Source organism: Rhinopithecus roxellana, chromosome 7, assembly GCF_007565055.1.
Source record: "Rhinopithecus roxellana isolate Shanxi Qingling chromosome 7, ASM756505v1, whole genome shotgun sequence".
NCBI lineage: Eukaryota > Metazoa > Chordata > Mammalia > Primates > Cercopithecidae > Rhinopithecus > Rhinopithecus roxellana.
In genome coordinates this window covers 21,256,788-21,280,877 of record NC_044555.1, presented here as the reverse complement: position 1 = coordinate 21,280,877, position 24,090 = coordinate 21,256,788, and the positions used below count along the sequence as shown (strand labels likewise).

The 24,090-nt window shown below is 50.3% G+C and overlaps 1 protein-coding gene across 8 annotated transcripts; it reads right to left on the bottom strand.

The window, feature by feature from the left end:
- Window positions 1–154: 154 nt before the first annotated feature.
- On the bottom strand, window positions 155–23,946 carry HDAC6 (histone deacetylase 6). Of its 8 annotated transcripts, none has more exons than XM_030934054.1 (29): window positions 23,851–23,946; window positions 22,985–23,107; window positions 22,771–22,899; window positions 22,557–22,645; window positions 20,237–20,321; window positions 20,087–20,127; window positions 19,296–19,392; window positions 19,054–19,151; window positions 17,315–17,419; window positions 17,126–17,194; window positions 10,299–10,425; window positions 10,124–10,189; window positions 9,970–10,029; window positions 9,812–9,901; window positions 9,369–9,475; window positions 9,212–9,279; window positions 8,804–8,972; window positions 8,587–8,715; window positions 8,225–8,393; window positions 7,383–7,516; window positions 6,736–6,804; window positions 6,432–6,624; window positions 4,897–5,046; window positions 2,335–2,509; window positions 1,541–2,217; window positions 1,344–1,457; window positions 1,065–1,211; window positions 839–967; window positions 155–587 (listed from the first exon to the last, which is right to left on the bottom strand). In XM_030934054.1, the coding sequence occupies exons 1-29, from the start codon at window positions 23,944–23,946 to the stop codon at window positions 519–521; spliced, it is 3,774 nt and encodes a 1,257-aa protein (XP_030789914.1). In that variant the 3' UTR covers window positions 155–518. The 8 variants fall into 8 exon arrangements, with proteins under 8 accessions (XP_030789914.1, XP_010359389.1, XP_010359388.1 ...); XM_010361087.2 differs by lacking the exon at window positions 23,851–23,946 and adding an exon at window positions 23,761–23,843; XM_010361086.1 differs by lacking the exon at window positions 23,851–23,946 and adding an exon at window positions 23,641–23,788.
- Between the last annotated feature and the right edge of the window lie 144 nt (window positions 23,947–24,090).

Genomic DNA, 24,090 nt, shown 5'->3' with positions numbered 1-24,090 from the left:
CTGCTCTATTTTCAGTTAGTTTTTTGGGGGCAATGGATGGGCAGGGGATTGACCTGACAGAGACCCACTCCCTCTTTCCTTCATTACTCATTGGCTCTGCTGGCCAGGGATGTGGGGTTCTCCACCTGCTCAAAGTCAAAAGGCTTTCTCCAGGTTTTTTAACAGCTTGTACTTTATTATATATGCAACCTTGCCATACCTGCCAGTTAACTCCCCTCCCGCCAATGTTATCCTCGTGATATCAGCTCCCTCTTGGGGCCTCTGAGCTGCCCCCCTTTCCTTCTGGGTTGGAGTAGTGGTACCCCTCAAGCAGGCAATGGACAGGGGGAGATCCACAATTAATCGTCGCAGTTCTCTTAAAAGTGTTAACACTTAAATAAGCACTCTTGGGGAGTTGCAAAGGATATTCAGGATGGGATGCAGTGGGAGGCTACCCCTCATCCAAGGTACAGGCTGGAATGAGCTACAGCTGGTCTATCGTGGGCCTCAGAAGGTGAAGAGGGACCGTATTCTGGGGCTTAGTGTGGGTGGGGCATATCCTCCCCAAACTTGTTCTGGTGGGCGATGTTCTTCACATCTAGGAGAGCCTGAGGAGGAGGCAAGAATAGGGCAGGTGAGAGAGAGTGAGGACCCCTCTACCTCGGCTGCAGGGCTGCCCCCACTCCAGCCCTCAACCACTCTGTCTTCTGGACTATCCCACAGCCCCCGCCCCATGCAAAATAATCACATGAGGCAGCCATGCAGAGGGGCCTGTGGTCTCCCTTTACCCAATCACAGAAGGGCTGTGTGTGTGTGCGGGGTGAGTGTGCACGTGTTGAAGGGTCTACCCAGGGCCCACCTGGTGGTGGACATAGGCCTGACAGTAGTAACACCAGGCTGACAGGTCGATGTAGCTGAGGACCAACGGGTGTCCAGAATTTCCATGGTGTTGGAGCATGTGGCCATTGATGTAACGACCACAGTAGACCTGAGGTTGGGGGTGTGAGTGTCAGGTGGGGGTCAGCACCCCCCTGTAGTTTGCTCCCGGGCCAACCTCCGCCCCATCCCCTTCCTCTGCTCCATACCTGATAGCAAGAGAGACACACCCAATTCTCTTGCATTGTTCCACAGTCCCCACAAGGTTGGGTCACGTCTAGGCCTGCTGCAGGTATGGGGCATACTGCCACCAAATGGGGACACCAGGGCAGTGGTGTCACAGCATAAAATATGGCCTGGAGTGGGTGGGTGAAACTGAGTAAGCTGAAGACCCCATCTCCCCATTATATGTTTATCACATGCTCCTACCTGGAGACACAAATTGGCAAGAGAAGGAAGCCACAGTCCCAGCCTCTCCCTGAGCTCACCTGATCAGTGAGGCCCCTAGATCCCTGCATCAGCATCGAATCAGCCATGTCCTGACCTCCAGCTGCCTCTCCTAGTAGGTTCTCCTCTCCTGGGGCCTGAGATTCTGAGGCCCCCTGGACACGCAGAAGTAAGAGATGTATCAGAGAAGCCCGGTTCTTGCCCCTTCTTGCCCCTACCTGGGTGTGGAGGGCCTTACCTGAGATTCGCTGCCTAGCTCCAAGGTCCTGAGACTCCCAATCAGTGTACTGGGAGATATCTGGGGTGTAGTTCCCTGCACAGGTGAGGTTGGGGGGGTCTGGTGGTCTGTGCTCGAGGCTAGAGGAGTTTGGATCAGCTCGGTGCCCCCTGGAGCCTCCTCTGACGTAGTCTGGTCCAGTGTGGCTCCCTCCATGGCTGCCTCCGAGGTGGTCTGGGCCAGTGTAGCTCCTCCTACAGCCTCCTCTGAGGTAGTCTGGCCCAGCGTGGCTCCCCCAACAGCATCCTCTGAGGTGGTCTGGTCCAGAGTGGCTCCTCCCACAGTCTTCTCTGAGGTGGTCTGGTCCGGAGTGGCTCCCCCGACAGCCTCCTCTGAGGTGGTCTGGCCCAGCATGGCTCCCCCAACGGCTGCCTCAGAGATGGTCTGGGCCAGTGTGGCTCCCCCTGTGGCTGCCTCTGAGGACTGGTCCTGAGTGAGGGCCACCACAGCTGTCTCTGACTTAGTCTGGCCTGGAGTGGACTCTTCCCCAAATGATGCCGAGGTGATCGTTCCCATGCCTGCTTCCAGAACCTTCTTTTCTCGTGTGGTCATCCGCTCAGCTAACCTAGGTTTGGCTGGTTGGGGTGCCTTCTTGGTGACCAACTTAGAACTGGAGGGTCCCTCTCTGTCTTCTACCTCTGGAACCAGGGAGAGAGATCCTTGAGTGTGGGTACTGTCCTCCTTCCTGCCTCTAATCCCTGCCTCCCAGCCCCCTCCTTCCCTGAGTTCCCTCCATCGCCACCAAATCCACTCACTCATGACCCGTAAGCTGCGCCAGTATCTGCGATGGACTTGGATAGTCTCAGTGATTGAGGCCAGGGCCCCTGATAGAGGGGGCCGTGGCAGGGTCAGCAGGGGTGGCGGGTCTCCAAGGAGGGAGCGAGTGCAGGCAGCCATGGACTCTGAGATGGATGTCAGGTTATAGCCACCCTTTGTTAAGGAAAAGGGGAGGGAAAGGTATGGTGGGGGTTCATTGGGGAATTTGGAGGGCAACATGTCCTGCCTCCCCAATCCTCCCTACTGAGCCCTGCAAGTCTGGAGAGGGAGGGAGAGTACTGGGAACAAGTGAACAGAACCCACACCTGTAAGATGGGCAGCACCCATTGTGTAAGGTAGTTGTTGTGGGGAGTAAATTGTAATGTAAAGTGCAAGATAACGATACTGATAAAAGCATTAGTAACAGCTGACATTTATTGTTTGCTGTGTGCCAGACCTGATTTTAAGTACTTCATGCATATTAACTCAATCCTCACAACCACAGGTGCTCAATCTATACAGGAACTTGCCTTCACGCCATACAGAAATCCATCTTCACACTGTCCAGGAACCCCTGGCCTCACATCATACAGTAACCACTGACCTGACCTGCACAAGACGACTGCTGTGAATCCATACAAAAGACCCTGCCCTGACCTAGTACAGGAACAACTGGACTCTCTCTCCACATGGACTGCTGTATTGACTTTTTTTTACATTCCACAGGAATCCCAGTCGCTATTCTTTTTACAGATAAAGAAACTGAGGCTCAGAGTGGTTAGATGACTTGTCCGAGGTCATAACAGCTGAAGAGGCAGCACTGGGGTTTGAACTTGGGCTCTCTGATGGAGTCATCTGTGTTCTTAACTCCCACCGTGTCCTGTCACAAGCAGTACTGGGCACACAGTAAGTGGGACTTTTTGCAAGCCAATTAATTTCTCTGTGACTTATTTTCCTCATCTGTAAAGTGGTGAAAATAACAGCACAGGCCAGGCATGGTGGCTCACCCCTATAATCCCAGCACTTTGGGAGGCCGAGGCGGGCAGATTACCTGAGGTTAGGAGTTTGAGACCAGCCTGGCCAACATGGTGAAACCCCATCTCTACTGAAAATACAAAAATTAGCCAGGCGTGGTAGCATGTGCCTGTAGTCCCAGCTAGTCAGGAGGCTGAGGCATGAGAATTGCTTGAGCCCAGGAGATGGAGGCTGCAGTGAGCCGAGACTCACTGGCGCACATTGCACTCCAGCCTGGGTGACAGAGCAAGACTTTGTCTCAAAAGGAAAAAAAAAGAGGCAGGTACGGTCATTCATGCCTGTAATCCCAACACTTTGGGAGGCTGACGCGGGTGGATCACAAGGTCAGGAGTTCAAGACCAGCCTGACCAACATGGTGAAACCCCATCTCTACTAAGAATACAAAAAAATTAGCTGGGTGTGGTTGCAGGCGCCTGTAATCCCAGCTACTCGGGAGGCTGAGGCAGAGAACTGCTTGAACCCAGTGAGCCGAGATTGTGCTACTGCACTGTAGCCTGGGCAACAGAGCAAGACAACGTCTCAAAAAAAAAAAAAAACAAAAACAAAAAAACAAAAGAAAAGAAAAGAGAATAAGAGCACAGAAGGTTGCTGAGTCGATTAATATCTGAACAATGCGTAACAGTAACCAGGGCCCAGGCGCGGTGGCTCACGCCTGTAATTCCAGCACTCTGGGAGGCTGAGGTGGCTGGATTTCTTGAGGCCAGGAGCTCAAGACCAGCCTGGCCGACATGGTGAAACCCCATCTCTACTAAAACTACAAAAATTAGCCGAGCGTGGTGGTTGGTGCCTGTAACCCTAGTGACTCAGGAGGCTGAGGTGGGAGGATCACTTGAACCCAGGAGGTGGAAGCTGCAGTGAGCTGAGATCGTGCCATTGCAGTCCAGCCTGGGTGACAGAGTGAGACTCTGCCTCAAAAAAAAAAAAAAAAGAAAAAGAAAAACACACAAAAAAACAAAAAACCAGATCCAACAGATTCAGCATTTACCATATGCCAGACATTCCTCCATGATTAGCCTGCCTCATAAAAATGAGGAAACTGAGGCACAGGGCATGGGAATACTGAGTCATTTACAAAGGTCAGTGAATTTTCTTTGTCCCAGGAACTTGTTAGAGGCAGTTTAGGTAGAGTAAAAAGCACAAACCCTGGAGCCAGGCTGCATGGGTTCAAGTCCTGGTTCTGCCATCAGTAAATGTGCCATCTCAGGCTAGTCATCACACCTCTTTGTGCCTCAGTTTCCCTGATCTTGAGAGAGGAAAATAATGAGGTAAGCTGACCCTACCTCATAAGGCTGCTTTGCCAAGTAACTGAATGAATAAGACACATGAAGTGCTCAGAAGAGTGCTCTGCACAGTGAGCACTCAATTAAGGCTGTTAATGTTGCTGTTATTCTTATTACTACCCAGTATGTGCCAACAATCCCAGGCAGGGACACTCAAAGGAGATTTCAGGAAACTGTCCTGAGTGATGGTGCCAACATTTCCAAACTACCCTCCCACTGTGGGAAGAGGGACCAAGAGAGAATTACCTCTAGGATAAGGATAATGCGGCCACTGGCAAGGCCCATCAGCAGGTGGGTGAGGTGGGCATAACCCTCAGGTGACACCTGGCAGCCCCCCAGCGGGTCCCCCCGTGCAGCATCAAAGCCAGCTGAGACCAGCACCAGTTCTGGGTTAAACTGAGGCAGGGAGAGAAGAGATGTATAAGCATGAGGGTGGGGGCTTTTGGTAAGTGATGGCAACCCAGAGACATGGAGAAAAGGACAAATGAAGACATGGAGATGCAAGTCAGAGAGATGGAGACACAGGATCTGCAGACTGGGAGATGCAAAAGCAGAGACTGAAAATGAAGAGGGGAAGAAAAGAAATACAGACTCAGAAGAAACAGATGCAGACTTAGAGACATGGAGACAGTAGAAAGGGACAGATGGGGACATGAGACATAGTCATGAGACATGAGACAGACTCAGACATCAAGAGAGTGACATGAAAAACAGAGAGACAGAGACATGTCCTTACACACACACACCCCAGGGTCAAATGCGGGACACATATACACAACATATAGGGTTTTATATACATAGTGCCAAAGAGAGGTGCTTGCACACTTCCATAACAGAAGATGGCAATGCAAGTGCCACACACAGAGAAGATAGTCACACAGAGCCACAAGTACTGCCACACAGACAGTCCCATATAGACCAGTACTACATATCTGCACTAGTCATGTACACACACACACACACACACACACACACACAGTTTCTCAAAGAGGACAATAACCCGCAGCCACCCTGCAGAGTCACATACACATGCCATTACCACACAGCCACAATGGCGACATGCACTCTGGTGTGTCCACAAGAGCTGGTTACTTGCACATACAGTTGTACACATACAGAAGGCTGTCCTGGCCACCCGCGCACGTGCAGATTCAAAGATGCACACCAGCGCCCAGGGTGACAAAGCGGTGCTCACACCCCCTCCCTCCCTCCCAGTCAGCCATACGCAAGCCACTAGCCCCCCAGCTCACACAGAGGGAAGGCAGCTACCTCCCAGTCAGAGACACACACGCAGACAGCCAGACAGTGACTGCTGTAACACACAGGCTTTCACATCCAGAGGGTCCCACACAGGCTGTCACAGAGATGGTTGCATTTAGTGACATACAGTATCACACCCATCACACAGAGAAAAGGTGAGAAATACCCGCCTGCACAGAGTCGCACACACACATACTCAAGCACTTGTGATGGCACACACATAACACAGATTCAGCCAGGACACGGGCCACTGCTGCATAGTCAGAAGGCCCTCACACACACAGCCAAGACAGTCACTCACATAGTGTCACACAGAGAAGGCAGTCATGTACAGTCACCTGTACACAATACACAAAGTGATCACAGTCACCAACTGCCCCGGTAGCCTCATTAATCACCCATGGGCTGTCTCATATCATCAGCCACCTGGCAGTCAGACGCACACATGCTGAGGAGGCAGGTCCAGGCTGCCACCTGCACAGGCGTGTCACATACATCCTGCGATCTATCCTGAGCTGTACCTCGTAGGCAATGGGAAGCACCAGGCGATGCCAGGCAGCTAGGTAGTCAGCGTCACCCATGCGGGGCCCGTTCCATGCCACGTTGACGGTGAAGCCTGTGCCGGCAGCCCGGCCGATCTGACTGCTGGCACCCTCATCCCCCATGGGGAAGAAGGTGCCATGATCATAGCGGTGCAGGGACACATATAGCACACTGCCGGGGATGGGGTAGGAAGGGGGCCATGGCTGGTTAGGGGCTCCAGTACCCCTGAGGTGCTCACCCACCTCCCTGATCACACTGTGGCCCCTGACTGCAGCCCCTTACCTGGGGTCATCCTCAAACATGTGCTGAGTTCCATTACCATGGTGGACATCCCAATCCACAATCAGGATCCTGGGGAGGAGACAGCACCTCAGTAACCTAGGATACTCACCCCCGGAAGAGGGCTGGGCCAGACCCCTGGGGTCTGTAGGGGCATTTAGTGCTGAGTGGCAGGACCCTAGTCCTATCAGTTAAGGAGAAAAGTCTGATCCTGGTTCCCGAGGGCTGCCCTGTAGGCCTGAGCAAGTGCTCGGGGCTGGGCCCTGGGCTCTTCTGGGTCATTGCTAGGGAACTGGACCCTGGGCCTTGGGCAGCTAATGCTGGGGACTGGTTCCTGGGTCTTCTGGAGTATGCATCAGGAGCCTGGACCTGGGTTCTGTCGAGGCAGCTGCTATAGGCCAGAAATGCTGGGGTGGGACCCTGAATCCTGTTTTATAAGCGCCAAGGTAACATGATCTGGGGGTCCTATCTAAATAGGCACTGAGAGGCTCCATCCTCAGTCCTTCTCTGGGTAAGGGCTGTACCCTTATTTCTTTCTGGGGAAGTCCTGGGAGCTGGACCATGGGGCATGATGAGTAAGCAATGGGCTGGGGAGAGCATCCAGGTCCCCACAAGAATCAGGACTTGGGGGGTCCCCAGGGAGTCCTTACCGCAGGGCACGCCCACTGATAGCCTGGGCATGGCGAGCAGCCACAGCCACGGAGTTGAAAAAGCAAAAACCGCAAGCTGCATCCTGCTCCGCGTGGTGTCCTGGGGGACGCACCACAGCAGCACCATTCAGAACCTAGGAAGCAGCAGGGTGCTAAGATCGGACAGCCTGCCCTCCAGCTTACCCTCACCTTCCTTTCTTCCTTCTTCTTTTTTTTTTTTTGAGATGGAGTCTCACTCTGTTGCCCAGGCTGGAGTGCAGTGGTGCTATCTAGGCTCACTGCAAGCTCTGCCTCCCATGTTTACGTCATTCTCCTGCCTCAGCCTCCTGAGTAGCTGGGACTACAGGTGCCCGCCGCCACGCCTAGCTAGTTTTTTGTGTGTTTTTTAGTAGAGACAGGGTTTCACCGTGTTACCCAGGATGGTCTCGATCTCCTGACTGCGTGATCCGCCCACCTCGGCCTCCCAAAGTGCTGGGATTACAGGCATGAGCCACCGTGCCCAACTCTTTTTTTTTTTTTTTTTGGACACAGAGTCTCACTCTGTTGCCCAGGCTAGAGTGCAATGGCACAATCATGGCTCACTGCAGCCTTGACCTCCTGAGCTCACCTCAGCTTCTCAAAGCACTAGGATTACAGATGTGAGCCACTGCACTTGGCCACCCTTCCCTTTCTCCAGTTCCTTCCATTATTACCCCAGCCTCTAGGCCCGCCCCCTCCTGTGCCCCTCTCCATGGCTCCTTTCCTCAGGCCCTGCTTGACTCTCTCAGAGCATCCAGAAACAGCAGGTGGCCCTCTTTTTCAATTCTCCCCAGGTCCTCCTCTCCCCACCCCAGAGGACACACCTCTCCCGAGAGCACAGCCTCCACCAGGCAGCAGGCAGCGCCAGTGGCAAGCTGTGCACAGGCGAAGGTACTGGGGCAGATGTAGATGGAGTCAAAGTTGGAACTCTCACGGTGCAGCTCCCGGGTTTTCATTTTCTCTGTGGCCCGGAGATGACCCACGTACTCAGCACTGGAGGCACAGAGAGGTGCACCGGCAGGACAGTGAGGAGGGACCATCCCCTCCCTGGGCCCCACCCGCAAGACAGGAACTTCAGCCCCTCCCAAGTCCTGCAGCAGCTCCCTGGGAGGGGAAACCCAAGCTCCAGCCCCTGAGACCTCATCCAGTCCTGGGAAGCCACCCACCCCAGGCACCGGGGTCTGACCTGTGGCAGGTGAGCAGCTCAGCCTCTGTGGCGGGGCGCGGTGTCAGGGTGTGGCAGCGCCCAGCAAGGCCCAGCTCCTCCAGACGGCACATGATCCGCAAGATGCGCTGTGGTACCTCAGGGTGGTGGCTAGCAGTGGGGAAACGAGAGGTAGGGACTTAGTGCCTGATGGGGAGGGACCCCCAACACCTACTCATCCAGCCCTCCAAATGCCTACCTGTCCCACAAGTTGCAGTGATTCATCATACTTTGGTCATAGACCAGCCCTGTGCGAGACTGTAGCACTGGCCACGTCAGGATTGGGAGCACAGGGGGCTCCCAGGGTCCTTCCTCCTCATTCTCCTCTACATTGTCCTCCTCCATGTTGTCCCCCTCCACGGTCTCAGCTACAAGGGGGACGCCACGTTTGTCCTACCCTCTCACTCTGAATCCCCGTCATACTCTGGAACTCAGGTGACCCAAATAGAAAATGGGGTGGGAGGCCTGAAACCAGGGCCCAGGGAGAGAGAGGGCCTGACCCTCTACCTCCAAGGCAGCCCAGTAAAGTCAGAGAAAGTCTGAAGACAGTCTGCCCCAGGGCTCATCCCACGTCCACCCCACACCAGGCCCACACCCCACTTCCTACTTGATCTCACAAGAACCTCCCAGAAGGGCTCAAGGGCTTCCAGAGCACAGGAGACTGAAGCCTGGGCACTGCAGGGCAGGGCAGGGAGGAAATATGAGGTCAAGGAATGTGGGCAGGCAGTGAGGCTCCCGCTTTCCCCTCCTCCACCGGGGCTCACCTCCGGCAGGGGGCACCAGGTGACTCCAGCATGGGGCAAGGGTCTCCCAGAAGGGTGTGGAGCGAAGCACTGACACCTTCAGCCAGGGCGCGGAGGTTGTAGCCACCCTGGGGCAAGGAGTTGTGAAGGGGGATCAGGAAAGGACCAGACATGACCAGGGAATAACAATAATGATGATAATAAGAAAGTGCATACCAAATGTCAAGCAACAAGGAACTTAGAAGGGGGCCTCATTGAATTCACTGGACAATGATATGAGGTGATTACCATTATTATGCTCGTTTTACAGAAGGAAAGCGGAGGCACAAAGAAGTGAAGTGACTTATGCAAGGTTATCCAGCTAGTAAGTGAAATGCTGGGCCAGGAACTCCTGTTGGACTTGAAAGCTTCGTTCTTAAGCCCTCCAGGATCCACAGGCTGAGGGACGAAGGTGAGTCACTCACCTCCAGAGACAGGATCAGCTTGCCTCCTGCCAGACCCATGAGCAGGTGGGTTAGCTGGGCGAACCCTGCCGGAGTGGCGGCCATCTCACCCTGGGGGGACATGGAGGATCAGTCTGGCTCCGTGCAGCCCATCTGCCGCCCCAGGGAGCCTGCCTTACCTTGGGGTCCCCTTGCAGGGCATCAAATCCAGCAGCCACCAGGACCAGCTGAGGCTGGAACTGAAGGGGGAACAGACTCTATGAGGCTACCTGCCATCACGGCCTAACCTTCAAGGCCACTCCTCTCCCCCAACACACCCCAGACCCCCAGGACCTCGAGGGCGACTGGCAGCAGGACGTGCAAGAAAGCAGCAATGTAGTCAGCATCCCGCATCCCCACCTGCAGACACAGGAGTGTAGTGGGGGATGTTCAGCCACCTGTCCCGAGCTGCTGACAGAAGGGCAGGGCTGGGCCTCACTTTGGGGACAGAGGGTGGGTGAATGCTGACCTGGTTCCAAGGCACATTGATGGTATATCCTTGGCCTTGGCCGAAACCTGTGGTGGACCAGTTAGAGGCCTTCAGGTGGGGCCAGAACCTACCCTGCTCATAGCGGTGGATGGAGAAATAGAGGACACTGGGGGCAGAAGAAAAAGAGGTAAGAGAGTTGGAGAAGAGTCAATCCCCATAGACACTCCCAACCCAACAGTTGCCAGTTTCCTCTACCACTCATTTCCCCATTCAACTACTCGTTCATTCTCTCATTCATTAATCTCCCCATTAATTATTTAATCCATGAATCCATTCTTCCATTAATTTATCCTTACATTCAGTCACCAATTTAATTATCTTACCATTTATCCATTCTTATCTTTATTTATCCATTACCTCACTCACTCATTCATTTAGTCTCTCACTAGAACCTCTTCCTCAGCAAACATCACTGCCCCCTCAGTGCCCACCCAATTTCAGGCTCAGCTCTAGGGTCTATCCCAGATCATGGGGGCTCCTGACTCTGTGGGGTATTCTAGATCATGTCTGCCCACTACCTGCCCCTATGACAAAGGTAGTAGTAACAGCAGGTCAAACCCTGTGACACTGGTGGCCCAAATGGAGCATGGGGCTCTTAGCTGCGGGGAGCTAGCTAAGGCTGAAAAAAGCCTCAAGCTAGGCTGGGGAGTTGGGTGATTCTCTAGCAGGAAGTAGAGAGACCTGGGGGGAAGGGGTGAGACTTGCTTCTGTGGGTGGAATTGGAGACGGGGTGCTGGCTGGGGCTGCCACAAGGCCAGTGAGAGGGCAATTCCTTCTCCCTAATGCCTTACAGGTCACCTCTACTACTTCTTCTATTTTATAGGCAAGAGAGTGAGCACTCAGAGAGATGAGATGGACCGACATGCAAAACAGATACTGAAAAGATGCGATGCATGTGTTTTAACAGAAAGCCCAGCAAGGGGCCATGGGAGGGCTTAATTCTGACTGGGGAAAGCAAAATGAATAATCTATCATCCATCCATCCTTCTATCTGGTCATTTACCCCCTGTCTTGTTGAAGAGAGGATCTAAGGCAGATTTTTTAGGGAAATGCAAGAAATAGTGGTATGCATTGAATCTAGACAAACTTAAGAGTCACATTTTAATGTGTTGATAATGTAGTTGTGAAATTTAATGCAAGTGATATAAAAAGATTCTTTTTTTTTTTTTTTTTTTTTTTGAGACGGATTCTCGCTCTGTCGCCCGGGCTGGAGTGCAGTGGCCGGATCTCGGCTCACTGCAAGCTGCGCCTCCCGGGTTCCCGCCATTCTCCTGCCTCAGCCTCCCGAGTAGCTGGGACTACAGGCGCCCGCCACCTCGCCCAGCTAGTTTTTTGTATTTTTAGTAGAGACGGGGTTTCACCGTGTTAACCAGGATGGTCTCGATCTCCTGACCTCGTGATCCGCCCGTCTCGGCCTCCCAAAGTGCTGGGATTACAGGCTTGAGCCACCGCGCCCGGCCAAAAGATTCTTAAAATTGAGGGAAAAGAGCTTGGAATTTGGGAATAAAAACATGCAAAAGCTCTGGTCTTGAGTGGGTGGAGGATGATTGTTTTATTTTTGACATTGATAGATAAATCTTGGTTCTAAACTTTTGGTAAGTTAATCATTAGAGGAAGAGAAACACAGTAGGACATAAAAATTATCATCAGGGGCCGGGTGCGGTAGCTCACACCTGTAATCCCAGCACTTTGGGAGGCCAAGGTAGGCGGATCACTACAGGCCAGGAGTTGGAGACCAGCATGGCCAACATGGTGAAACCCTATCTCTATTAAAACACAAAAAATTTGCTGGGCGTGGTGGCATGTGCCTGTAATCCTAGCTACTTGTGAGATGGAGGCAGGAGAATTGCTTGAACCCAGGAGGTGGAGGTTGCAGTGAGCTGAGATTGGGCCACTGCACTTCAGCCTGGGAGACGGGCGACAGAGTGTGACTGTCTCAAAAAAAAGAAAAAGAAAAAAAAATCATCGGGGAAGACAGCAATAAAGAAAAGATCTGAAGAAAGCTGACTCTAAAAGAGAGCCATCAAAGTCAACAAACAGCAGAACTAGCACTCAAGGAAGCTAAGTTTAAAAAGAAAACAGAAGGGAAATTCAAAATAAGTTCAACCACCTTCAAGTTAAATGGTGGATTGATAGCACGGGTTTACCTCACCCTCCTACCACCCCGGTCAAAATACAGTAAAGAAATTGTAAACAAACAGCAACCCAGAAAGAGAGAGTGGAAGAAAGGATGTCAGAGAATAAGAGACTTCAATGAATTTCTAGAAAGTAGACTTTGAGATTCCAGGAGCTCCAGCGTGCTCTGTCTCATGCTGAGCAGGATAAGGGGGCACCCAAGATAACCTGAGGTTTCTTTTCTGGAGAAATCCAGTACAGATCCAGGTCAATGCACACAAAATCCCTTCTGAAGAGCCCCACTGAATCACCAATGCACCAAAGTTACTTGTTTCTTTCTTTCTTTTTTTTTTTTTTAGACGGAGTCTTGCTCTGTCGCCCAGGCTGGAGTGCAGTGGCCGGATCTCAGTTCACTGCAAGCTCCGCCTCCCGGGTTCACGCCATTCTCCTGCCTCAGCCTCCCGAGTAGCTGGGACTACAGGCGCCCGCCACCTCGCCCGGCTAGTTTTTTGTATTTTTTTTAGTAGAGACGGGGTTTCACCGGGCTAGCCAGGATGGTCTCGATCTCCTGACCTCGTGTCCGCCCGTCTCGGCCTCCCAAAGACTAGTTTCTTTTAACTACTTAGTTTTAGATCATCTGCTTTCCTTGTCTTCACAACAGCATTTTAAGGACCGTCCAGTTTGTCTCCCTGCTGCTGGAGTTCAGAGACTGAGAGATGGGGAGCTGGGAGATTCAAGGGTATGGACATGTTCTTTTTGTTTGTTTGTTTACACATGTTTGTTTATAAGGAAGAATGCACTGAATATATTCACAGTGTTTCACATCTGTGTGTGTAGTCAATAGAAAGAACACACAGCTATAGCCTCCTATGCATTTATTCAAACAAAAAGAATGATTAATGATATTAAAGAATTCTTTGAATGACAGACCCTTGGCAGATTGAGAAAATAATTCTTGTTAATTTTCAGGTATTGATACTAAGGTAATGCTTTTCTAAAAAAGTGTACTTATGTTTTAGAGATGCATTCTGAAATATTTACAGGAGAAATTATATGGTATCTGGGATTAGCTTTGAAGGAAAACAGGAAGAGGGCAGTGGGTACAGGTATAGATGAAATGAGATCGGCCAATGAGTTGATAAATGTCGAAGCATTCAATTCCAGAAGCCAGAAATGAACAAAATAAAGAACGTAGTAGGAAAAAAATAATAAAGATAAAACCAGAAAAATTAATGAAGTATTAAAAACCCACCATAATAAAACAGTAGAGATGACCAACAAAGCCCAAAGCTAGACTGGGAAAGGTATGTAGAACAGACACACCTTTGGCAAGGCTGAGGGAAAAGAGATGTTACCCCAAAGAAGAGGCCTCCTTTGTTGTGACATCTGGCAGGATCCCATCTAATGCCCGGGTACTTGCCCACACTCGCTAACGTTGCAACCTGTCAGTGGACATTCCCTGTCCCCATTCTGGGGAAATGCCTTTCAGGAAAACAGATCTACAAACACCGCAGCAGAGTAGTCCTCTACTCCCTACAATGGGCCTTCATTCTTGGGTATAAATAGCCAAATAAGGATTGCTAGACATTTGGGGGAAACCATCAGCATAAAAGAGAAGGACCAAGAAAAAATAATTCAACTAGCCTCAGAATAAAGAGACATAATTCAGACAACAGAAGAAACTTAAGGCACTTCTTTTTTTTTTTTTTTTTTTTTTTTAAAGACAGGGTCTCCCTCTATCGTCCAGGCTTGAATGCAGTGGCACGATCTTGGCTCACTGCAACCTCCGCCTCCTCGGTTCAAGTGATTCTCCTGCCTCAGCCTCCCGAGTAGCTGGGATTACATGTGCGCACCATCAGGTCTGGATAATTTTTGTATTTTTAGTAGAGATGGGGTTTCACCATGTTGGCCAGGCGGGTCTTGAACTCCTGGCCTCAAGTGATCCACCCACCTTGGCCTCCCAAAGTGCTGAGATTACAGGCATGAGCCACCACGCCCGGCTGGCAATTCTAATTCATACTCTATAAAAACAAGATCAGGAATGAGAGGTCATAGAAACAGAGAGGAAGAGCGAGCTTTTGGAGTTTAACAGAATATCTAAATACATAATTCAACAGAAGGGCTTGAGGATAAAGTTGACAAAATCTCCCAGGTCACAGCAAAAGAAAAAAGAGACAGAAAACATGAGATAAAAAATAAGAAGCCTGGGCAACATGGTGAGACCCCGTCTCTACAGAAGATTAAAAAATTAGCTGGGTATGCTAGTGTGCACCTGTAGTCCCAGCTACTCAGGAGGCTGAGGCATGAGGATTGCTTGAGCCCGGGAGGTCGAGACTGCAGTCAGTCACATTTGTGCCACTGTACTCCAGCCTGGGCAACAGAGCAAGACCTTGTCTCAAATAAATAAAAAAAAACTCAAAAAGAGAGAGACATAGAGGATCAACCCAGGAAGTCTAACATCTGACTAACAGAAGTCCTAAAATGAGAACAGAGAAAACAAGGAAGAAATTATCAAAGATCTAATAGAGAATAATTTCCAAGAATTTAAGAAAAGCATGAATCTTCAGATGTAAAATGTCTACCTACTACTAAGCAGAGTGAAAAGGCCAGGGTAAAAGTTTAGAACATCAAGGCTAGGTACAGTGGCTCATGCCTGTAATTCCAGTGCTTTGGGAGGTTGCAGTGGGAGGACACTTGAGGTCAGGAGTTTGAGACCAGTCTGGGCAACATAGTGAGACCCTGTCTCTACAAATAATTTAAAAAATTAGCTGGGTGTGGTGGCACATGCCTGCAGTCCTAGCTACTTGGGAGGCTGAGGCAGGAGGATTGCTTGAGCCCAGGAGTTTGAGGTTATAGTGGGCTATGATCTCGCTATTATACTCCAGCCTGGGTAACAGAGTGATACCCTAATAAAAAAAAAAAAAAAAGAAAGAAAGAAAAAAGAACACCAAGATAACCTTGCAGAGCAGAAAGTAGATTACTTGTAAAGGAATGAAAAGCAGACACCTGTCAGGAACACTGAATGCTGGAAAATAGTAAAGCAATGTCTAGAGAACAACCAGCCTAAATTGGATTCTTCAGATGTAAAATGTCTTGGATAAGTGGATTCCCTGTAGTCAGCTGGGTAGAAGGCTAGATAAAACAACTACTACAGGTTGAGCATCCCTAATCTAGAAATCTGAAATGCTGTAAAATCCTAAACATTTTTTTTTTTTTTTAGATAGGGTCTCGGTCTATCACCCAGGCTGGAGTGCAGTGGTGCGATCTCAGCTCACTGCAACCTCTGCCTCCTGGGTTCAAGTGATTCTCCTGCCTCAGCCTCTTGAGTAGCTGGAAATACAGGTGTGTACCACTACACCTGGTTAATTTTTCTGTGTTTTTGTAGAGACAGGGTTTCACCATGTTGGCCAAGCTGATCTTGAATTCCTGACCTCTGGTGATCCACCTGCCTCAGCCTCCCAAAGTACTGGGATTACAGGCATGAGCTACCGCGCCTGGCCCTAAAATCCTAAAGTTTTTGAAGGCCAACATGATGCTCAAAGAAAATGCTCACTGGGGTATTTCGGATTTTGGGTTTTCAGATTAGGGATGCTCAACCACTAAGTATAATATAAATATTTCAAAATCTGAAAAAATCTGAAATTTGAAATACTTCTGGTTCCAAGCACTTCATATAAGGGATACTCAACCTGTACTTAGTAATGTCCCCTACTCACAAGGACTTGCTCAATCACTTTCTGCAGGAAGGGTAAACTGGTCCCCTCCTGGAGGGAAGTCAGACAGTATATACCAGACTTTAAAGTATGCTGACTCTTTGGCCCAAGCAATCCACTGTTAGAAATTCATCCTACAGATAGACTCAGAGAAGTGCAGAATTACGTATTTACTAGGCTATTCACAGTAGAAGTGCCTGTAATAGCAAAAACTGGGAAGCATCTTAAAAGCCCTGGTGTTAAATAACCAGAGGTACAGTCATAAAATTGAATACTACAAAGAACAAGATACTTTAAGGGGTACTAACATGGAGAAATGTCCCAGATATGCTGTTAAATGAATAAAGCAAGGTGTCGAAGAACATGGGGAGAATTATTCCATTAGGCAGTGTGTTATTAATAATTATAACAATAATAATAAAAATTCAGACATCTGTAGAAAAAAATCTGTAAGGATATAACCTAAACTGTCAACACTTATTTTTGAGGTAATGGAAATTAGAGGAGACTCACTACTTCAGACACTTCTGTATTATTTAATCTCTTTAAACAAATAGTTTGTTATTTATTTATATTTATTTTTTACTATCTACTGAAAGGATAAACAAATTTGAAGCATTATCCTAATCAGAAAGAATAAAGCAGTAATTTGAGGTTCACTCCAACTCAAGGGTTAATCAGTGAATAAGATCTTCAAATATTTGTGGGTCAAATCCCATCTCTCCCAGTTCTTCTCTGTGTGACCTCTTAATCTATAAGCCTCAGTCCCCCTATCTGTAAAATGGGGAACCCAACAGTCCCTGCCTCAGAGTGAAATTAGGAGAGACAGCAGACACACAGAAAGTAGCACAGATCCTGATCCCAGGATAGGCCCCATGAATGTGAATGCTTTTTCCTTCCTCTGGACCCCTTCTGGCTGGGCCTGTAAGGGTGGGAGGTGGCTGGGAGTCTAGCACCTAGGTGGGAGTTGGGGTATACCTGGGGTCCTGGTCGAAGGTGAACTGTGTTCCTTGACCGTGGTGCACATCCCAATCTACGATAAGGACCCTAGGAGCAGGAGAGAGAGGGGACTCTGTGCAAGGGGATCAAGGTGAATCTGGGGGAAGAGCCCAGACCAGGACACCCCACCCCATGCCACCCCCATCACATCTGCCCTCTGCTGCTGACCTCCGGATGCGGTGTTTCTGTTGAGCATAGCGGGCTGCCACAGCCACGTGGTTGAACATGCAATAGCCATCCATAAGACTGTGCTGGGCGTGATGTCCAGGAGGCCTGGGCAAGACAAGAAAGTAACAGCCTGGAGTGTGTGAGGGGTCCTCCTCTTCAGAGACAGACTATCCCCTGATCTCTAATCCTGAACCACCAATTCCTTTAATGCTGATGCCTAAAAATCTGCCGGGAACTGAGTAATGGAGCCCCTCAAACTCTCACCCACTGCCAATCTACCCCTCTGTTTCCAAAGGAGATTTGAAAATGTTCATTAAAATGATAAAGGCCGGGCATGGTGGCTCACGCCTGTAATCCCAGCACTTTGGGAGGCCGAGGCGGGTGGATCACGAGGTCAAGAGATCGAGACCATCCTGGCCAACATAGTGAAACCCTGTCTCTACTAAAAATACAAACAACTAGCCAGATGTGGTGGCGGGCGCCTGTAGTCCCAGCTACTCGGGAGGCTGAGGCAGGAGAATCACTTGAACCCAGGAGGCAGAGGTTGCAGTGAGCCAAGATTGCGCCACTGCACTCCAGCCTGGTGACAGAGCAAGACTCCGTCTCAAAAAAATAAATAATACATAAAAATAAAAATAAAATGATCAATGCATACATTCTCAAACCCAGTCACTCTGTTGCAGGAACTTAGGCCACAACCTATATTTTAAAAAGGGTGAAGTAACATTTTTATTTTATGTTAGTATAAAATAGCATTTTATTTTTATAAAGGTACTAGTATATTTGCTGTAGCATTTTTTTTTTTTTTTGAGACGGAGTCTTGCTCTGTTGCCCAGGCTGGAGTGCAGTGGCCGGATCTCAGCTCACTGCAAGCTCCGCCTCCCAGGTTTACGCCATTCTCTTGCCTCAGCCTCCCCAGTAGCTGAGACTACAGGCGCCCGCCACCTCGCCTGGCTAGTTTTTTGTGTTTTTTTAGTAGAGACGGGGTTTCACCGTGTTAGCCAGGATGGTCTCGATCTCCTGACCTCGTGATCCACCCATCTCGGCCTCCCAAAGTGCTGGGATTACAGGCTTGAGCCACCGCGCCCGGCCTGCTGTAGCATTTTTTTTAAAACAGCAAATGACTGAGGAGAACCAAAATGCCCACTAGTCGGGGGCTGATTAACAAAGAGTACATTTACATAATGGTGTTCTACCGGGCTCCAAGATACATGCTGTCAGAGAAAGGTTTCTAAGATGTGTAAGTGAGAAGATAGTACGAAGGGAGTATGTCGTGTTACTACCATTTGTGGTTAAAAACAGGGGAGGGAGGAGAAAGCTTTTGCATTTCATCAATTCTGGGATGCCAACGATAAGACGTACCATGATTTTACATGCCAAAAACAAAGCAGAAAATACTACCAATGGAATTCTGAGATGTCACTGTTTTTAAGATGCATCCGGATTTCAAGATGTTACAGATATGAAAAAATGTACACCTTAGAATCAATGAAATATGGTATTTATTTCTTGAATAAGACTTTGTGGGAGGACACATGAGTCAGTGGTTCCAATGACTACCTCCCATGAGAGGAGGCAGGTGTCTGGGTGACAAGGATGGGAGACAGATTTTTAATTATATTCTCTTTTGTACCTTTGGATTCTTGAATCACATGAATATATTGCCCATATCAATACATTTTACACTTGAAAGAAGGACTTTAAAACAATGTAAAATGTCAAATGCTGGAGAGTCCTACCTAATGATGGCCATGCCATTCCGGATCTCAGCCCCCAGGACCGCATCCACCAGCCTGAGGACAGAGCCTGAGGCCAGGCAGGCACAGGAGTATGAGTTCTGGAGAGACAGTGGGGAGCCAGAGAGGGAGTGAGGGAGAGAACAGCCCTATCCACTCAGCTGCTTGCCCCAGGGTGGGGTGGGCATAGGGATGGGGACCCCAAGATTGCCACCATTCCCTGCCCCCACAGTTCTCATCCATACCGGATGCAGATAAACTGAGTCGTAAGTGTCTGCTAGGACGTGGAGTTCTCCCTCATTCATGTACTGAGTTGTTTCCATCAGATCAATATATTCTAGGCTAGACACAGATGGGAGATGAGATTCAGGGCCCTGTCTCTTCCCCATCTGAGCCGTCCACACACCAAACCCCTGGTCAAATTAGGGCTCGGCTCCCCCAACTGTCAACCTGAAGGAATAGCCGGGATTTAAGACACATTCTGTTCCTTCCCTAGCCCGCCTCAGTTCCAGTAATATTCTCTGCTCCCCTGCTCTAGCCATACCAAATCCTACTTTCAGGCCTTTGGCCACACTGGTCTAGCTGTCTGTTCTTCCCTTCCCTCAGTCACCCTCTTCATCTGACTCACTCTTTTTCTCCTCTTAAAGCTCAGCTGAGATACCCACTCTGCCAAGCTAGCTTTCCTCGAGCCACACAGCACCAAGCCTCTAAATCTGGGTTCCTGCAGCCCCTGGGGAAACCCCGATCACTCTGTCCACACATCCACCATCTGTTCAATCAGATCATGATAACAGTAATAGCTCATGATGGACTGATGATACATCAGGCCCTGTTCTAAGCACCTGACACACATCGAACTCTCCTGAGGAACTTAAGTTTACTGGTTCCCTTGTTACAGGCGATGACATAGATTCAGAGAGGCTCAGCGACTTGCCCAAGGCTGGCCACAGAGACCATGACATTCCTTCCCAAAGCATTGCCCTGGTTTGTCCAGGGCAGGCTCCTCCCCATCCCTACAAGGCTCCCAAGCCTTCACCTGTGAACCAACATCAGCTCTTCCTTTTCAGCAAACCGGGCCTGGGGAGAAATGAGGAATAAAGGCGGGATAAAGGGTTAAGGCATGGGCTGAGCCCAGGTCAGGTCACCTCCCTGCACTTTACCCAGAGTGTTGGCTTGGGGGCCTTACCTGAAAGGACACACAGCGATCTAGGAGGCCCTCCTGGATCAGTTGCTCTTTGATGGCATGGAGCCGCTCAGGGCCTTCTGGGAAGCTGGGGAGATGGAGACACAGTCACAGATGCATGGGGACACTGGGGAGCTCCACATCTGCTCTCTCCACATCTCCCCATCCACCCTTCCACAGCAGCTTACCCCAAAACTGTGGTGTCAGTCCTGCCTTCCATCAGCTCTGGAGTGTGACCCTCTCCTCACCACTACCACTGCTACTACCATACCCTCCCGCCTGGGCTGTGGTGGCATCTCCTCGGCCTCCCTGCTTCAACCCTCACCACCTCAACAGTCCTTTCTGTGCATGACAGCCAGACACTGGTTAAAACCCTAATCAGTTCATGTCCCTTTGAGGCTCCCATCCCATTCTGAGTAAAAGCCAAAGTATTTCCCATGCCCAGAAGGCCGAAAACAATCTGTTCTCTATCACCTCTCTGACCCCATCTCCTACCCCTCTTTCTTTCCTTTGCTTTGCTTCACCTACACTGGTCTCTTCCCTGGTTCTCAGTTGAACCAAATACTCTTCAGCCAGCCCTAGAACTCTACTCTAGCTGCCCCCCCCCAAGCCCTGCCTAGAATACTCTTCCTCCAACTGTCTCCATGACTTACTCCCTCACCTCTTCAGATCCCTGCTCGAATGTCAGTGAGGCCTTCCCTGACCAGCGTATTGAACACTGAAGTCTCCTCCACTGTACTTTCTCCTACTATCCTCCCTTTACTGCTTTTCCATAACACTGCCCTTTCTACCACAGTGTATCATTTACTTTTCGTTTATTTATTGTCTGTCTTCCCCCTTTTCCCTGAAGGCACGGGCTTTTGTTTGTTTTGTTTACTGCTGTATTCCTAGCTCCTCAATAGATAGTAAATAGGTATTCCATAAAAGAAGTCTTTTCCCATAGTAAGGTACTCTTAGGTTGGGATAAGGGATATAGATATTAATTGGTAAACACACAAGTATGACAATTAGCAAACAATGTCATGGGCTAGGAAAATAAGATCAGGTACTGGGGTAGGGTTTGGTCAGGCAAAACCTTCTCTGAGAAAGTCTCATTGGGATGTGAAAGGTAGCTGGAAGAGAAGGCCGAAAAGAATCTCTGGGAAAGGGGTTGGTCAGGGTACAGACCAGAGGTAAGAGGGTGCCTGGCATGTTGGAAGAACAAGGGGACTAGTGTGGGTGAGGAGGATTGGCTGATGAGGTCACAAAGTGATGTGGAGCCAGATCATGTGGAACCTTCGAGGCCAGGATGAAGAATTTGGACTTTACCTTGAGGACAACAGTCTGCCCTTAAAGCATTTTTTTTTTTTTTTTTTTTTTTTTTTTTTTTTTTTTTTTTGAGACAGAGTTTTGCTCTTGTTGCCCAGGCTGGGGTGCAATGGCACAATCTCAGCTCACTGCAACCTCCGCCTCCCAGGTTCAAGTGATTCTCCTGCCTCAGCCTCCCAAGTAGCTAGGATTACAGGTGCGTGCTACCACGCCCGGCTAATTTTTGTATTTTTAGTAGAGACAGTGCTTCACTGCATTGGTCAGACCGGTCTCGAACTCATGACCTCAAGTGATCCACCTGCCTTGGTCCCCCAAAGTGCTGGGATTATAGGCGTGAGCCACTGTGCCCGGCCTCCTTAAAGTATTTTAACAAAGACATCATCTCATACGTATTTTTTTAGGTTGCTGCATGAACAGACAATAGAGGTGAAGCTATTGCAAGTCTAGGTGAGTGATGGAGGGGGGACCACGGAGGAGGCTTCTGCAAGTCTAGGTGAGTGATGATGATGGTGGCAGTGGAGGTGGTGCGGAGAGGTCAGAATATATAGTCAAAAGGATTTGCTGATTCTTTTTGAAAAGTAAAGCAAATGGGAGGTTTCATCCTTCTGTTTCAGTACAAACGTCTCTTCCTCTATAAAGCCTTCTGGGAAGCCTGGATACTAGTTTAGGATCCTCTTTTACACACCCTTGAATCCCCTGGTCTTTAGCCTGTCTTCATTAAACACATCATACTGCTGTTGGCTGTTTAATGATCTGCCCTCCTACTCACCAATCCGCTCCTAGAGAAGGGACCCTGTCTATTGTTTGGTACATTTGTATCACCAACTCTTGGCACACAATAGGCAATAAATGTTTGTTAGCTACACAGAAGAACCCTTTCAAGTGTGAGCCCTACCTCTCCAAATCATCTGCTTCCAGTATCCAGGCTGGGGTAAGAAAGGATTTATTCTTGCTAATGGGCTCTAAATGTGTGTATTTTTGTGTTTTGGAGACAGCCTGGAGGACCCAGCCTCACCTGTCATCCCAGAGGCAATGGAATTCATTTAGCTGCTCATCCAACACCAAGCCAGTCCCAGCCAGTGCTTCAGCCTCAAGGTTCAGATCCTGCAGAGGAAAAAAAGGACATACAGATCCATTTCAGGCCCTGAGTCAGAGGGAACTGTCCAGGGTTGGGAACCTTTGGGTTTTGATTGTCATACGAGTCTAAACTGCAGCCAGGTCCTGCTCACCATCCCTTGCAGTCCCGCGATTAGGTCTTCTTCCATTGCTTGGCCGAGCTTCTTCATTTTGCCTTTCTTCTTTACCTCCGCTAGATTGGGGATGGAGCGGGGAACGGCTCCCTTTTTAATGTTTCGCTTCTGTGAATCAGAGAGAAGGGTCAGAGTCCAGGGCATGACCAACTTGCTCCCTCTCCCCCTCATAAGGGCGGGTCTAGGGCCTCACCGAAGTGACACTGGAGTCCTGAGTGGGAGATTGGGGGTTCTGCCTACTTCTTCGCTGCCTGGTTGTGGTAGAATCCTGGCCGGTTGAGGTCATAGTTGAGGAGGCTTGACCCCTGCCGCGGTTCTGGAGAGGTGGGAGCGTGGGTATGTGACGGGGCTAGTGTGCCCTGAGGACCCCACCTCTCTGCCCTTTTCCAGGCTCCGCCCCCTCTACTAGATTCCATTCCTTACACGATCTGATTCTCCACAGCCTTCCAAACTCCGCCTCTCTCAGGCCTTCTCCCTCCACTCAGGTGGCCATTCTACCTGGCCCCGCCCGGTCCGCTAGACTCCACCCCTTTTACACGATTCTCTTTCCCTAGTCTTGCCCTTTCACTGAGCAATGAGCCCCCTGGCTCACTCAGTCCGTTTTGGGGCCTGCCCTTTCCAACCAATCACCGCCCCTTCCACTCTCCCAAACCCCATTCCCAGACCCTCTAAACCCGGGCCAGACCCCACTCCTTCACGAATCTGCCCTTTCGGCCTACCTCCCGGGATAATCACCCACCCTCTCACTCAGCCGGCCCCGGCCCCGGCCCCGGCCCCGGCCCCGGCCCCGGCCCCGGCTCCACCCTTAACGATTCACTTAACTCCACCCCCATCGGGCCGGACCGGTACCTTCCACTCCGCCAGATCCCGCCCCTAGCGTTTCAACCAGCCCCGCTCCTCAGGGGACTGCCCCGTTCCTTCAACCAGCTCCACCCCCTGCCCAGATCCGACCGCTAACGTTTCGCTAACCCCCTTCAGCCAGTCCCTAGCCGCCTTCGGTCGGCCTCCGCCCCCTTCCCGCCTCCGCCGTCGACGCGCTGTACTCGCCGCTCCACTCACTGGACGCAGCCCCTTTCTCAAACTCCGCCCTTGGCTCGCTCTGCCAAGTTTCTGGCGACCCGTGGGGACGCGAGCGCCCTGGCCTTTCTTTTCCATTGGGCCTGGTCTCTCGACTGCCCGCCCAGATCCCGCCTCCAGAGGGGTGAGTGCCTCAAGGCCGCGCCCCTCGCGCGAGCCACACCTCTCGCGAGCTCACAGGCGGCGGGGGAGCGCGCCGGCGTGCTACGCCAACTGTGCTGA